Source organism: Anomalospiza imberbis, chromosome 9 (genome assembly GCF_031753505.1).
Source record: "Anomalospiza imberbis isolate Cuckoo-Finch-1a 21T00152 chromosome 9, ASM3175350v1, whole genome shotgun sequence".
In the NCBI taxonomy this organism is placed as follows: Eukaryota; Metazoa; Chordata; class Aves; order Passeriformes; family Viduidae; genus Anomalospiza; species Anomalospiza imberbis.
In genome coordinates this window covers 15227397-15245034 of record NC_089689.1, presented here as the reverse complement: position 1 = coordinate 15245034, position 17638 = coordinate 15227397, and the positions used below count along the sequence as shown (strand labels likewise).

The window sequence follows — 17638 nt, the reverse complement described above, 5'->3', positions numbered from 1 at the left end:
AAAAGTACTTTTCTTTCACAGAATCTATAAACCTTCAAATATTCCAGAGAGAGGTTTTAAATTTAAAAAACAAAACATTTCCCAATACCAGAATATAGAGCACGTAATCAAAATTATCTGGGAACACAATGAAGAACTTCAAACCAGAGATCTGTCAATGCAGGTTTTACAAACCATAAGACTGCAGTACCACCTATGCCAACTTCCGCCACTCCCCCACTGCCAGGGTTTGCCACCTTCCCCTTCACATTAATAAATACAGAATTTAGAAATCACACTGATAAATCTAACAAAGGTGTTTAATTTTGCCTCCATGCTTTTAATCTCAAGCAAGAACTCTCAGGCTTGGTATCCATAGTGGCAGCAGAAATTATCTGTGAAGAGATGTTATTGAATCAATCAAGATGTTATTGAAGTAGTAATAATCTGTGTTAGTGCCTATCCAAGTGAATAACCACTGCTCCATCAGCTACAAGGAGCTTCAAACACAGCACACCAGTATGACATGGTTTTCCCACCTCAGGTGGGGAATCTCCTAATGTGATTATGCTACTTCCATTTAAATAGTCTGGATTTATGATTCCCATTCTTGAGTAGCCTTTGTAATGTACAATGTTTGATCTCCCGGGCCCCTGCTCTGCTCTCTATGTGTATTTTTTTTCCTTGACCAGCTCTATTAATCCCAATTGCTTGATAATGTAAATAAAAATAAAAAGAGTTTTCGTGGTCATTCTACAAGACTGGGAATCTAAAAGAAACACACTCCTTTAAGCAGCTCTGCATTCACCCACCCGCTCCAGCTGGGAAACAGTGAAAAGTCCCTCACACTTCTAAAGAAAAAGAACGCAAAACAGGCGGGTGTGGGAGTGGGTGGGGAGGAGCCCGAAACGTTTCCAAGATGGCCAGGAAAGAGAGTGTTCCACACGCTTCAGTGCTGTTGGATTGCAAAGGGAAAATGCATATTCCAGGTGGCAGAATGAGGGAGTAGGTGTTCGCAGGAGTAGCACAGACCGCTGAATCACATTTACTGAGAGGTGTTTGCCAAATCCTGGGAGCAAAGACCTCTCTCATGTATCTGCTTTAACAAACACTACAAACACTGCAAGCCACGAGGGAATGTGCTCAGTTTTGAAGCCACTTTACTTTTCACCTTCCTCCTAAAACAAATCCATTCCTTAGTACACGTATTTCATCACAGTGCTCTCTCCAGGGGCCCAAAGTTAAAGTCACAACCTTCAAGGGTGCTGACCCAAAAAAACCTCAACGGCCCGGTGCCCCGGCGGCTCAGAGCGCGTCCCCGGCTCACTGCGCTGCTCCCCCGGCCTGCGAGGCCCTGAGGCCCCTCACGGCCAGGCTCCCTCCACCGAGGAACGACAACTCCGTGCCTCTCGCCGCACCGCTAGCGCCTCCCGACGCTTCTACCGCGCAAAATGGCGGCCGCGGGGGCCGCGCGCTGGAGCCGCCTCAGCGGGGCCGGCGGGAGGCGGCGATGGCGGCCGCGCCTGCTCCGCGCTGTGCGCGCCCGGCGCTCGCTGAGGGGCTCGGCGCTCGCTGAGGGCCCCGGCACTCGCTGAGGGGCTCGGCACTCGCTGTGCGCGCCCGGCGCTCGCTGAGGGCCCCGGCACTCGCTCCGGGGCTCGGCGCTCGCTGAGGGCCCCGGCGCTCGCTGAGGGCCCCGGCGCTCGCTCCGGGGCTCGGCGCTCGCTCCGAGGCGCCCGCGCCGCTCCGGGGCTCGGCGCTCCCGCCGGCGCGAAATGGAGGGCGCGGGCCCGCCTCACGGCCGCTGCCTGCCCTCTGAGGGGCGGCCCGGGCCCAGCACCTGACAGACCCCCTACTCGGAGATCCTCTAATGGGAAAGAATTGGCCTAAATTCCCCGTAAAACTGCCAGAGAGGAATGTGCGGACACTCCACTGCTGCTGGATTTAGAGCTTGTCCAAGCATGGATTTATTGGGAATTACTCTCTTGAGAAGTCCTTACTCACTTCAACCCTGATGTAAATTAGAAAAGGCGGCTGATCCCTGAGCCATACAACTCGGTTAAGAAAATTATTCCTGCAGGAAGAAATATAGATAGCAAAAATATTGATCCTTTTAGTGGATTTTTGAAAATAATAAGGTTTTTTCCCTTGCTATTCGAGTGGTGCAACAAAATTCTTCAAATTATTTGAATTGAAACAATATGACAAAGTTTTTGTAAAATGCAGAATTAGGTCACTTACCCTGCTCCTCCCTGAAATACTGCAACTTAAAATTCTGGACTTGCCATTAGAGCATAGCTTTTGAACTAGCAAATTTTCAATAAATAGCACAACTGTCTAAGAAAGTCTAAATTTTAAGCTGGTTCAAAGCTTCATGACATTCAACAAATACTATAGAGGCAGCTACTGTAAATATGTATTTCCTCATACATAAATAGATGAAAAGGAGAATATTTTCTCAAATATTGATTGATTTTAACATAAATAATTTTTATTTAATCAACTTTTTTGTTTTTCTTTCTTGAAAATATCAATTTTTAACTTTTCATTTCAAATTCTTACACTTTGTGTATATTTACTTAATGTGTGTTCACTCAAATTGTGCAAGCCCAGATCAATTAAGACCTAGGTCAATGCAAGAAATATAATGTTTATTTTTACTATACAGTGTATATTTATGTCTTTCCATTATTTATTCTTCCTTTGAAAAGACTTGCATCAGACTTGTGTCATATTACAATATTCCAAGTTTTATATCACACATTTAGATGTTTTAACCCACCTCCCCATCTAATTACTGGGCAGACAGCCAAAGGTGAGAAGCACTTCATTCCTACTTCCAACACGACAGGATCTCGGATCTCGGCCAGCACGGAATAACAAAAGATTTTATAAGGAGCTTAGAATACAATCAGGATTGATAATGAACCCATTGTCTGAAATTAGATTCTGAAGCCATCAATCTTATTCAATAATCTGAATAAAAGTGGGAAAATGTGCATAAGCATGCAGCAAGCATTCATTTTTTTGCTTACAATAAATTCTGAAACCAGAAAGCATTTTTCCTTCTTACTATTAGTGAATGCCTTCTTTGATTCCGGCCTCAGGCAAGTTTCCATCTTAGTTCACAACATCTGCTTTTAGCTGACCAGACTTTAATGTTTAAAGCCATAATACAAACAGTTCATTTTTTAAAGCTATTTTTTCCTTCGATTCCTTTCCCTAGGTGACATCTCCCTCAACACACACACAAATCCCATAAAATATATAGCAAAGCAGTCTCTCGACTGCTCTGAGACAGTTTAATTTTTGATTTTCCCCAAGCCTAACATCTGATCCGCCATATGTTTTGAGTCTTTCCAGCTCATGGACATCACATACTAAGTCATAAACTTGCGTGTTCTGGAGCAACACAACTAGAAAATCATGAACACCAGACATCGGTCAGTGATCCATATGACAACAGAATAATTCTCATATTTGCTAAATACAGAGCTGTTAGAACATTCCATTTTCTCCAGAACTCACAAACTGAACAAATCAGCGACAAATTAGGTGTAGAGAAGTAGGAAGATGTAAGTGAGCTCACAATCAGTGCTGACTTCTCTGAGTTTCCTTAGCTGAGCTTTATCCACCATTTCAGAGCCATGACAAAACCACTGGTCTCTAGGAAGCACCCTTCCTCATGGTAGAAATCACTGGGAAAGGTTAGAAGGCATGAAGTCACAGGCAGCCCCCGAGCTGCATGACTTTTATCAGTGCTTGAGGTGGTTGCAATCGTTAATTTATTAAAGAAATTGTAAAACTCAATAATTAAAAAGTATTTGCACCTCTTACCTTTTCCAGTAAAATAAAATACAAATAAAAATACAGCAAATATGAAGTTATCTAGTTAGGTGAGGAAAAGGGGAGTTCCTTCCATTTTATCCTGTTGGCTTTGGTGGATTTACACCAAAATTTTTAAATGTAGGATTTACAAATAGGGGCCGGATGTTGCACAAAACCTGAGAACAGGCGAATAAGTAGATTTGTGGCAGCTGAGGTGGCTCACGTGCCTGAGTTCGCAGGGCTGGGCCTTAGGAGAGCTGGCGGCGGCTCCCGCGGGGCCGCGGCAATCGCGCTCTGCGTGTCCGCCCCAGGGCTGTCCCAGCGCTGGGCAAGGCACGGCTCCCAGGGCGCTGCCGGCAGCCGGCTCTGCCGTGCCCCAGCAGATGCTGCTCCGGAAAGCTTAGCTCCTGAGCTTTGATTCGTATGTGGCTAAACTAAAATATTTTTAGCACTATTGGGTTTTTTTTTCATGGTGAAGTGGAGAAAGTGCTCTTTTCTGTACTTTTTACCTTTGTTTACGTTTTCAATTTCTTACCCATACACGTTTCTTTGTTTTGATTTTTTTTAAAACACGTTTAAGAGATGAACCCCTCAGGTATAGGCTAACCAAGAACTATTTTCATTATGTATAGCATTAGGCTCATGCTTCAAATTAACAAAACAAGCACATTCCACATTTACAACCCCACCCCGAACAAATCTTGTCATGTACGCGCACTTATTGTATGTCCCATACTAATTAGAGACATTAGCAATTTTGCACATAGACAAAGGAGATATCACATTGAATATAGACTTTATAGTTCACATAGTTGATAATTTACAACTTCTGTATATCTAAATCAAATGCTAAGCTGATAAAATAAGACATACACAGAAGGAAAGAAAATGAGATGAATGCTGTAGTGGTATTTGCTCTTTTGCAATGCACCTCCTAGGAGCCAAGTCACTGCTGCTTCCCTTAAAAATGAAACAAAAATGTCTCATTGAAAAGCGTCCATGGAGTCTGCTTTTGCACAGATGACAAACCCGAAAGTTATATCTGCAACCACTGTTTTGGAAAATATCTGGCTGTTTCCATCTTGTCAATTCCAACAATGTACTTTTTTAAAGGTAGGGATGGAATGGATTTTTTTAAGCTAGACCTGTTTTGTTGAAGCCGATTCTCAACAGAAGTACAACAAATGCACTTGTTTTTAAGTTTTTTGTTTTAAATTATTATGAATCAATTCTGTTTACAGCTATACAGCTAACATCTGGATTCCAGATCATCTAATGGCTCATGCACTTTGAAAATGTTTGCTGTCAGCAAGAATTCTTGCATTGGATTAGAAATTATAATTCTATAATTAAAAAATATTCAGAACTCCTGAAAAGTTAACACATTTTAGAGTTCTTCCTTTAAATACATGTGTACTAGGAAATTTATAGATTATTTCCCTAGAATAATTTTTTCAATTGCAAAAAATAAATATTTGTCTGTAGTCAAGGAACAGACAAAAATTTGTGAATTTTGAAAATACAGGTTGGGTATATTATGAATTTCTAGAATCTATTTTGTTTTACACATAGCATTTTTATTCACCAAGAAAGTTTCTGTTTTTTCAAATGTGATTTATGATTCTGGCAAACAGTGATTTGAGGAAACCATTATATGGCTATACTATGGCCACTTACCAACTATGGATCTGATTCCTCTTCAACAGAATTTATTTTCTTGGCTTTGTGTCCACTCAATTTTGTTTGGAAAAAAAAAAAAAAAAAAAAAGAGAGAAACAATTATTTTAGGCACTGTTCTCTTTGAAATGCTCATCTAAACATTTCTAGAAATCTTAATCTTCACTTTCTGCCTTCCCTGGTCACATCCTAATTATTAAATTTATACTGATTAAGGTGGAATAAAACAACTCAACCACAAACAGTGTTTAAAGCAGCAGTGTGATCCATATGCAAAGTGTGGGGTGGTCCAGCCAATATGATTAATGGCTTGATGTAGTCAGGGCTAAGACACATATGTATTCCAAAGATAATTCTTTTAATTTGAAACTGTCTTTCCTAGAATGACAGCCTACCTACTCAGTTATTTCTAATAATCTTCCATAGTGTAGCTATGCTGTGCATTTTAAGTTAAACAGCAACAATATGCCAATTAAATTTCTGCAGACTATATGATCTGAACACCCTACAGATCCTCCGCTCTTTCAAAGTAGGTCCGTGTATACAGATTTTGTTTGATCTCTGGTTCATGTCAACCTGGTTTTGAAACATACCATAACTAGAAAATGTTTCTTTATATGTTAGTTATCAGGAATGTTATCTATACTGATAGAGGAGGAAACAAGTTCATGCACTGATCTTTCTTCAAAAATGAAGTTTATCCTCCTTGCATTAAGGTAAAAGCATACATTCTTCAAAGTTTATATTTTCTTCCTGTATCAACTTTCATGATCATTGCCTTAATGATTTTAAATTTACCAATTCAATGTTTGATAATATATTTACTGATACATCACAAGAAGGTAAAGTGCAAAACTGTGTGTCTTGTACACAGGTAACAAATTGTGGTCCAGTCCTGAGGAGATCATTGGGATATTATTGCAGTGCAAGTAACACACAACAGAAAATACAAGTGCAGAAGTATTGTGCATCCTTGCAGATGATGGAATGGACACAAGCCAACCCCCCAACTCATATCAGATACCAGGAAATTGTGTTCTACAGCACTGGAACCAAACTGATGTAGGAACTCAACATGACTTGACTTTTGAAACTGTACTCTTGTAGATGCAGCAAGATGCAATACACAAGAATGACACAAGTATCTGATATCAGGATAAGAAGAAATGGCCTCAAGATGCACCAGGCAGGATATAGACTGGATATTCTTCATGGGAAGGGTTATCAGGCATTGAACAGGCTGCCCAGGGAAGTGGTGGAGTGGCCATCTGTGGGGGGGATTTAAAATGCCTGCAAACATGGTTCTGAGGGATATGGTTTAGTGGTGGACTTGGCAGTGCTGAGTTAACAGTTGGACTTGATATCAAAAGTTTTTCCAAACTAAAGGATTCTATGATTAAGTTATCTGTCCAGTACTTCATCACAGTCCATGGGCACACTGCCCTTCATGTACAAATCTATGCAATTCCATTGCACAAGTCTCAAAGGCATTTGAACAGAGTATTTTTTTCCAACTCAACCAAATTTGTACCACTGTAAACTCCAGTAGTATTGTATTTTGGAACTGAAAATCCTTGTGAAGCAGTATAATTCAAATTTTTAAAGTAGCAAGTGTCTTACATTTTGGAACGCAGTAACTAAATACAGATGTTCAGATTCCAGTTGGGGCACTTGAGGCAATTGTTCCTTATATGTTCTGGAAACAAACCCCAAAACAAAACAAAAAACTATATGAGAAACAGCAGAATAGAATGTCTGAGTACACTCACATTTAAGAAACTGTCCATCACCAGATGGGTTTGTTCCAAGCAAACTGTGGACTCCAAACAGCCAAGCATCTCAGAAGTAGGCACAGTACTAAACAGAACACATTCTGGGAAACTTCCAAACTAAGAAGTAAAGACAATGACAGAAGCTTGGGGACTTCTCATCATCACAAAAACATTTGAGTACAAAATCCCACTGCACTTTGGCACAAAACACTGAAGATGGTTTACACATACTCAGCTTATCCTCAAAGTAGTACAACTGCTTTGGTGACAGTGGAGAACCTGAGATATCAACATGTTGCAAAGAAAAACTTCTGTCACACAGAATTTTTGATAAAAATGGAAGAGGCAGCAAGGAGCACAGCTGAAAAATGCAGTATGTCGAGACAGTACCAAAAGAAACAGAGTTAGATATGAAACACTTTTATAACAAGCTGACTACTGACAACGATACAGAAAGTAGGTGACAGCATTTCAAAGTCAAGACATTGTACATACTTGTTGATGTGTTTACAACATAGATGAAAGAGCAGTTTCAAGATTTCACAGAGAAATGCAGTCTGACATGTTGACATTGATAAAGTTTTTAAAACATCTTCTCATATAAAGCCTCAAAGAAAACTTTGTAATTTGCATATTTAGTCCAGCTATTCACTAATCAACCCTTTCATGTATTAATTCAGACCATACAGACCTACTGGTAAATTTTGGGTTAAGTTGTTCAGAAGAGGACATGTACATTCAAATACACAAAGAAAAGATGGAATGATCACTGGACTTTGTCTACAGAAGAATTCAGGGTGTCATAATGATCTGACAGTTTTGTGAGTCTTCTTCTGGAAGGTGATATGTGTGTTTTCTGCTGGAACATTCTGTAGAAAATTGAAAGCCCTGGCTTCCTATAAATTTCTGAAGAGGACTTGGGAATTTATAAAGTCTAGCCCAGTACTATGAAGTATGGTAGGGTTCTCCCTTCTCATTTTACCAAACAGCATTATAGTATTCACTTGAGATCCCTTCCCTTTCTGTGATTTCAGTTCACATCTGCCAGCTCATGAATTACTCCAGTTACTTCATTACTGGGTTTTGTGATCCAAGCCTGTACCAGCTCTTTGAGGGTAAAACCATTTAAAGTTGTATGGAATAATTAAACCTTAGACAGAAAGAGCACATATGTGCCAATACCACTGTTTGACTCAGGAAGATCACCTTAGACTTCTGAGACCCACCCCCCCCCAATACCAAATCACTGCATTCCCCTAGCTACAAGAGAATACAGTCATTTGTGCTCTTGCCCAAATGTTTATTTTGTGCAAAGGAATTAAATCCACTATATCTGGGAACTAAATACCCGCTATAAATAAGCAAAGTATTTCTAGTGACATCAGTGATGTTTGGATCACACTTGCAAGAAAAGCCAAAAAGTCAAATCACTATTTAAAAGTGAAAAATATTTCTCATGCTAATAACATTGAATTGCAGGAGTGGATTTTATATAGGTCTTTAAACTGTTTAATTTAGTATGAAAGAAACTAAAGATTAAAAACCCATGCCTTATCAGAATGTTTCTGCAAGTCATACTAACTTACAAAAAATATCAGCCTAACTTAAACTATTGCTGTAGCATTGCTAAATGTTACAAAGTGTGAATTTCAAGTGCTTATTAGCCATTCATCACTTCTTTGTACTTATTTAAGTGTTGTGCTTTCCTGTTAAACAAGCTAGATTTGCCACATCTAGGCAAATTACTTTAACATTTGGTCTTCATAAGCTGACTACAAAATACCCAATCTGAAAATAATTTTTTTTCATGAAAAGTCTTATTTTCTTTGTTGACAAGTTGCTGATAGATAAAATTCTCATGATATTTAGACAGTATTCTTATATATATATATATACACACACAAAAAGAAATCCATCTCTTGTCTCCTTGTTTTAGCTCTTTCTTCTGACTACCTCTGGAAAGCCAGAATGGTATGACCAAGGAGGCTGTAGGAATCCCCAACCTGAGCTGCTTCATGTAAAAAGCCATTAAAGTTCACTAAGTCACCCCCTTTTTGAGACCTGTAGCTTTTCCTTGTCCCTCCACCCTTCTGTTTTCTCCAAATTGTGACCTATGGCCTAGATTCACAGTCTGTGCATAGACTGTGGAAGCAGAGGGATTTGAGGTAGAAACATTTCCTTGGGCAATAGAAGCGGTAACAGCAGGAGTACCAAGGAAAACAAAGTGTTAGGATAAATCTCATCCTAACCAAAAAAAAAAAAAAACAAAAAAAAAAGGTGTTCCTTATAGCGACTCTATAGCTATGGGGAAGAACCTTTATCACCTGTGCACAAGGTACAGAATATATATCTACAGAACTTCAGAATTAACTAAAACTCACAGTATTTGTTAAAAACAATAGTAATTAAAAATTGGACCATGAGCAAGAGAAATGCACTCAAATGTTAAGACAAAGCCCAGCAACCATGCAGTTTTAGAGCACATATTAATCATGTTGCCAGTCAGAGCTGAGAGCTCTGCAAGGCAGCTCCAGCCACTGCTTTCCAGATGCCAGAGGAGAGCAGATGCACAAGGCAGTTATCCTGATGGAGCTGAGATCCATCACCACAAGAACAACTCTGCAACAAAACAGGAGACAGCAGAAAAGCAGAGGAAGTTTACTCAAAAAAACCCACAAACAAACCCCCCCCCCCAGAAAAAACCACACCAAAACCAAACCAACCAACAAACAAAAACATAGCAAAGGTCTCCAAGAGTGGCTGGGGCTCCTGGGAGGGGCACCTGGACCCTGAAGCCTCACCTTCTGTAGCACCTGCCTAGATCAGCACCAAAAGAAAGGTCTGGTTACATTTACTTACAGGTATTTCATGTTTCAAAAGTAAATTCCTATTTCTCCAAATGTGTTCCAAGCTTTTAATCAAGGTTGTCACTACTGCTTCTTGTCATCCGTTTCCCGGCGTCTAAAGGGGATTTATCATTAGCTTATGGGCGTGCATTGTGTCTATTTCAAGGGTTGAAAACACAGCTGGGGTGTTACCTGGGCCTTTTTACCTGACACTGAGGGCATGAAACATGCCTCCTGCACTAAACAGAGACCCCCATACATGGGAAGCCCAGAAACATAAACACACACATGTACTAGCACATATCATTCTAAGAGCATAAACTACAGTCATTATCTTAGGGAACACACAGCACAGTTAGCTTAGAGACAGCACAATTTCTCCTGTGAAACTACCACTGCAGCACATTCAGCCTGAAATCAGCATTTTCACATTATTCCTTTCCTACCAATTAAACAGTTTTGCCATGTGTCACTGAAAAACAAGGAATTTCAATGACTCAGACTGATTTCCCTGTTACTGCCACCTCACTTCTCTGATAGTAAATCATAGCTTTATTTTTAATGGTTATAACTAATGATACCTTTGTTGATTTCTGGGAAGCCTACTGGCATCATAATCACAGTGTAAGATTTTACCATACATGATACTGATGTTAGCCAGTTTTGTTGGCTTTGTCTTTATATTTGGACAATTTGGTACAGATTCAAGATGGTGATTGAGGAGTTTGTGCTTTAATTTGTTAAAACTGCCTTTTTTCTGCTGAAGACTATTTCAAACAATATGGTAGAGTAAGATAGAGTGAAGTCTGTTCTCCAGACCAAGACCACTTTTCATTGCTGACAGGACAGGTAAGTAAAAGCTAGTGAAATTAAAATGACATGGGAATTAAACAGCACATTTCTATTTATGGCAGGTTGAAAAACAGAGTTTTCAACCTGGTAAAATCTTTTACTTAAGACTACTTCTATTTTAAAATATCCAATTGTTTTGAGACTTCCATAAAAATCTTAGGCCAAGTTTCTATCTTCAAGTGGAATATTCTTCTTATAATAAAAATTCAGCAGATCATGGCTTCACTTCAATAGTACTTCAGTAGCTTCTAATTAATTCAGAACAGTCTTGTAGAAAAAAGCATTAAAATAAAATTTTTTTTGATGCAGGATTTTTAAAAATTTCAGTTCTATTTTTGCATGATCTAAATTTTTCCTAGTTTTACGTGAATAGTGAAAAATCTCAGAAACATTATTTGCTATTGTCATAAAAACAAGCCAACTTTCCCCTGATGATTTCTATAGCTAGACAGTATGCAGAATGTATCTTAAGTCCTATAAAACTGAAATTTGCATAAAATGGTATTTCTAGGTTATATTTTGACATTATACAAGGAATTGTTTGCCATATGTTTGGAAAGGATTAAAAAAGCACTATCCTCATATTCAACTGGGGACAGGGGCTTGCTACTTACATTATTTCTATTAATATTTACAGTGTTTCAAGTAATTTCTATTTTAAACATAAGAACCCTCAAGCAATATCTACAGAAATACTGGAAAAGAGAGAAAAAAACCCTCACACCAAACACAAAAGACAGTGCGGCATTTCATTACTATAATTGTTGTGTTAAACCAAGCATCTATGTTTGTAATCTACCAGCTCTCAGGAAAAAGAAACAAAATTTCATCCATATACATCCAGTTGCTCTGGTTTAAAATTAATTTATTTCAAAGAAGGTATCAGTTAACACTACAGAGAATTTTTTGCCCCTTTGCAATGCTCTATAGTTCTGAACCACTAGCTGAAAATAAGACTTCGAGGCAGTGGTGGAGAGTATGAGATGAGTTCAGGAGCTTTCTGTTATTCTTCATCCATTGAATCATTAGTACTTCTGAAAGTCAAGAAAACTGGGTATTGTGTAAAATAGCTTGAGGGAACAGCTTCAGTACATTAAAATACAGTCCACAGGCAATTTTCTAAAAGAACTCTCCTTCCCACAGTTCTGTCCTCCTTTTTAATATTTCAAGCTAGATGCCTTAAGTGATATATGTATTACTGTCCTTTCAGTATCCCACTCCTCTTTGACAGACTGCTTTGGTGCGAGGGCCCCGGTGCTACCATCTGCAGGGGGCTCCCTGTGCCCACTGGGATGCTGGCACAGCTCTGCCAGGGATGCTGCCAGCTGGGCACAGCACAGCTTTTCCTGTGTGCCTTTCCTCCTCCTTCTGCATGCAGCTCTGGAACCCTTCTGCCAGGGACCGTGGCTCTCTGCTCCTGTGGTGGCAGCTCTTGGGAGGAAAGTGCAGCAGGCACAGGGAAACCCCAGGCGGTCCCACTGTGGCTGTGCCTTAGTGAGCTGAGGGTTAACTCTACCTCTGTTACACTGATGGAAACAAGGAGGAAATAGAGTCTTCTCTATAATGCTAATTTAAGAGAAAGAGTACATGAAAAGGAGTAACTAAAGCCTAGAGTTTTGGGGCAGGGATGTGGCGGCTTTTAGAGATTTGCAATTTTTTGATTTTTATTTGTAACATCACCCGTAGGGGTTTGTTTCTTTTTTTGCCAAACAACAAAAGTAAAAGAACCAGAGTTTTAAAAGCTAGAGTTCAAAAACATAAATACAAAGCCATAAGTACATAAAACTTCTTCTAGGTTTAGAGTAGTAAATCCTTGTGTGCATGCATACTTGCATATAAGTGGGCACAGTTTTACTTGTATGGAAAGCCAAGTGTTAGATTAAAATAACTGTTCTCACATCAGTGACAACTTCAGAAATAATATAAATGCTACAAGTATAAAAGATATTACAAGAAAGGTGTTTCAAACAAAGTCCGTTTTCCAGCTTACTAATTCTGGGAGCTGACTCTCTTCTTTATCACCATTTTTTAAACCACTGATGCCAAAATATGGGAAGCATGAATACCAGCAGTGTAGCAAAAAAAAAAAAAAAACCAAAAAAAACCCCTCAATTTTTAAAAAATGAGGATCAGTGCATAGAAGCACAAATAATTCAGTTTTAAAATCTGAATAAAATAGTATACTATTCAAGAAATAGTGGACAATAGCATGCTTTCCTAAAATGATCTTTTAACTTGAAGAATTTAGTCTTGCTAAAACAGAAGGCCAGAAACAGGTGAATTTTTACTCATGGAAGATACACTAGAGAAGAAATTCAGCAGCATCTAAGACCCCAATAGTAACAACAGTGGAACAACGAAGTTACAATTGCCTAGAAACAGCATAGGAGACTGGAAAATCTAGCCTTGTGCACTGAATGAAATACAAGCCTGCACGTATGTTAGATCATATTGGAAGTGACATTGTGTTAAGAGGTTTTAGCCATTGAAGTTGTACTGATGTAGAATCGGGCAGGATTTGGCCCTGCCTATCACATTTATTATACATGTGCTGCTCCCTCTCTTGTTTTGCTCCAGCCTGACCTATTGGCTGTCCCTGCTGGCTGGGATGCTGACTTCATCCTTGACCCTGGCTTTCTTCCACACCCCGATTCTCCTGTGGCTGCACATTACTGCTCTCATTGCTTTAGCAGTCTGTTTTTTACCGTAATTTCATCCTCAGTGAAGTCTCCCATTAAGAAATCTGATCATTTCAAGCTATCATCCAAGCTGTTTGCTTTCCTAATTTGAAATACTTGTATTTTGACCTTAATGTTTCTCAGTATAAGCACCCTGCAGAAACATTAAAATTAATCCTCTAAAGGCCAATTTTAATGTAAAATTATGTCAGTTTTCATCTTCAGCTATCCCTACCAGCTCTTCATTGATTGCAGTATCTGTTAAAAAATGTCTCTCCTTGTTTTCCTCCATGGATTTTCTCCAGACTACCTTTTCATCTGAGGCTGATTCCACCTCTCCTTAGGAAGTAACTTTCATCAGAGCTGTGTGGATACCAAATGCCATCAAGTAAAACTGTTACACACAGCTTTGTTTGCATTGTATATATGCAAATGCAGATAAAGTCAGCAGAGAATAAGGTCCCGTTGGTCAGTGCTATGCAAGAATGCCCTGGGATAAACAGACCATCTTCAACACAATACCCCTAACTGTACCCAAAGGGTGTATTTTGGATAAAAACCAAGAGGAAATTGAGTTTTCTGAGTTGAGAGGGAATGGTTAGGACACAAAGCCTGTGGCTATACAAATATTGAATATAATAGGGATCAGAAAGGCTGAGAGGCTATGCCTTTCTTCTGGCATGAAAGGCAGTGTTCATAGTGGAGGGAGGCATTACAGTTGCCTTATTTCCTTCCCCTTACTCAAATCTCTGAAGGAAGACACCCTGCTAAGTTGTGCATTTCCACAACACCTTCACGGTCCTTCCTAGAAGAACAAACATGAAGACTTCAGCTCTCCCCAGCCACTCCAAATGAGCACTGTAATGGTCCTGTGAGTTCTCACCCCCCCATTAAGCACCACTGGCTCCAGTCTGTTCTGTCCTTTGTTAGAGTTTCACCAGCATTGTTTACAAAACTGCTTCTGCTATCTGTAAAAAAAACCTTTTTTCAGTCCTTCCATCCAATCCTATTGCTTTCCCATTTGTTTTCAGAATTCATTTGATAATACCAGTTTTGAGTGACTCCTTGTACTTTGATACAAATTTCAGTTAACAGAGGGTCAAAAGAGAGAATATGAGAGATGTCAGTGACAGAGAGCAATGTCTGAGAATGCCACGGACTTGCATAAAGGTCAGTTTGCTACCACATTTGTACCAAAAGCATGGACATTTCAACACCCCATGTTTGTTGAATACATGTATTAGTTACTAGGTAGCTAACAGCTCCTATGGACAAAATATGAACAGCAACCATTGCATCCCTCATGCCTCTTTCAGGGAATCCTAGTAGAAAATCTGTTCTCAGGTAAAATATCTGGAGTACTCCCTGTGCTATTTGTGAATTAAATTAATTTTCAGTTTTCTTCTTAACATTAGATATTTTAGAAATGCCTATTAGACAACATTTCCATTTTCACAGGTAAGTGTTTGGGGCTTGCTGCTTTCTTGAATAGTGACATAACTTTCCATCAATTTAACTCAAAGTTTCCATATTTTATAGCTGTAATAGGAAGCAGTTGCATAATGAGTGCACATATTTCTGTGGCTGTACCATATGGCTGTATGGTACCTGTGGGTTGCATACCAGAGTGAAAAACAGAACTAAAACCAGAATGTAGTCACCAAAAGTCCCCCTGGAAAGCTCATGTGCAGCAAACCCCACTATTTGGAGCATGCTCACACCAAATTACAGCACTAAAATGTTTCCTCACTGAGGATATGAAAGGGGTCCACAAACTCCAGAAATGGTGTTGTGTAGGAGGAATTTTGCAATAACTAATGTTCTATATGCCTCCCCACAAAAAACATATTACAGCAGAAAGCAAGCAACGAGATACAGGCAAGACAGTGTCACATAATAAAATATTCTAGGTGAGTTTCTATGCTTAAAGGAACATTAGAAGATTGAGGCACTTGAGGGCTCAAAAAAAGTTCCTTTTTAAGTGAGTGTCCTGTCTATCCCAGATGCAGCCATATGTGCTATTTGGTCCACTGCCTCACCTGTGGGGAGAGGGCTTGTCTGAGACACCTGGACATGTAACTAGATAACAAGGAGAATGTGGCTCCCATTTATTTGCCAGAGGTCACAGTAGACTAGAAAAATGGCATGCTTTTCCATGCAGGGAGGAAGAGAAGCAGAACTGCCTTTGCACATGATCACCTCCCTGCCTTCCCTGTGCCAGAGCCTGAGAAAAGCCTTCTGCTGTATCCTGACACAGAGCTGTGCCTGTCACATGGGGCTGAAGACACAGTAAACTTCAACATAGTCCTCTGCCAGCCCACAGAAGTTACCATCTCATTCTGGCACTAGAAAACTCACCTCATTGTAGTTTTTCATATAATAACAATGAAGCTGGTTTTCACTTCATCACCTGTAGCTGGGAGGGAAAAAAAAACAAAACAAAACAAACAAACAAACAACAAAAACCAGACCCCAGACAATTGTCTTTAAAAATAAATGAATCAGTAAAGTCACAGCAAACTACTCACAAGAGAATTCATCTTTGGAATGTAATACAGAACAAACTCTGCAGTGCACCAGTACACACTTAAAATAAAGCCTTTCCAAGCCATATTATCCTCTCAGTGAAAGGAAAAACAATCCAAAGCAAAAAATAACTGAAAAAAGGCTCTATATTCAAATTCAGTACTGTTATTCCTACAGTAGCTGGCAAGCACTGCAGTAGCATTGGAGGCAGCTGACTTGGAAATATAACTACTTTCAGTATGAGAGATTACAAGAAATTAATAATTTTTCTCGGATTTTAGTGTTTCTGCCCCAAGGAAAAATTGAAGTGGCAACAGGAGAAAGTTACAAGTATATCACAGTCCAGAGCAAGGAATTCTTCCAATTTACTGCTGGGCTGTAAGAGCCTAAAAATTAGGCTGCCTAGTTGCCCAGACTATGATATGTGATGACTAATTTAAATTTCTGTATTTGTTTCCTTTGGCCAAAGAACCTGGGAGTCTGAACCAGCAGCACATACAGTTATGTGCAAAGAGAGCTGCCAGGCTGGAAACCTGGGTCAAAACCCACCTGCTCTGGAAGGCTGGCACGGAGAGTCTCTGCTGAACATCTTTGCTCTGAAGGAGAGGAGTAAAGGAGAGCCGAGTGTGGCATTGCATCCTCAGTAAAATTCACCTGTAATGATCCAGGCATAATATAACCTTGGAGTGCTGGGAGGGACCTCCAGTGTGAGCAGGACCTGAGCAGGGCAGGGAGGAGACAGCCCCCACAGCCCTCTGTCACCTCCCTGGGCACAGGGACAGCCCAGGACATCAGCCCACAACCAAGCAGGGCTGGAGGGAGCAAGAGAGCAGCACTGTCACATCACCAACCCCAAGGCAATGAACCCAGGCTGGGCTGAAACAGGGAGGTGTGCAGGGTGGAGAGAGGCCCCAGGTGGGGATGACCAGGCTCATCGTTATTGTATTGAGTTTTTTCTTTTTAATTAAACTCCAGAAATGAAAGTTACAGAGTTATTATTCAGAAATTAATGCAATGAATACTTTAGGTGTAGTGTCTTCGGGTCTTATTCAATGTTATAGAAATAAAATAAGTGGTTATACAAACTAGCATGAAAAGTAGGTGTTTTTTTCAGGAATCTTCTCATTCAAAACACCTGGTCATGTGTTAAAGGGCTGGAATTAATCTACATTATTAAGTTTTGCTCTGACCACAACTATGTCCACAGTGACTATGCAGAGTTTAAAATTTTCAGCACATCCTTTGCCTCTGTGGTTGAGTTATCCAAACCAGGATCCTTCAGGTGGCTGCCTGCCCATTTACACACACTCACAAACTCACTCACCTACCTGGCACATGCTGCTAACAGCAGCACACAGCCCAGCACCTCTGCCCAGAGGAGGCATTTTCTCTACCTGCTTCTCCCTGGCATTCCTTATAGTCTTCCTTAGGCACCTTCTTTTATTCAAAATTGTTTCTGTGTGTATGATTAAAAAAAAGG

At 39.9% G+C, this 17638-nt stretch overlaps 1 protein-coding gene across 1 annotated transcript in view; it reads right to left on the bottom strand.

Annotated features, from left to right (window-relative positions):
* HFM1 (helicase for meiosis 1) overlaps nucleotides 1-17020 on the bottom strand; it is a 49664-nt gene extending 32644 nt beyond the window's left edge. The window contains exon 1 of the mRNA XM_068199859.1: nucleotides 16708-17020. Coding sequence (XP_068055960.1) covers nucleotides 16708-16796 — 89 coding nt within the window. The 5' untranslated portion in view covers nucleotides 16797-17020. The remainder of the gene's footprint in view (nucleotides 1-16707) is intronic.
* Nucleotides 17021-17638: the final 618 nt, after the last annotated feature.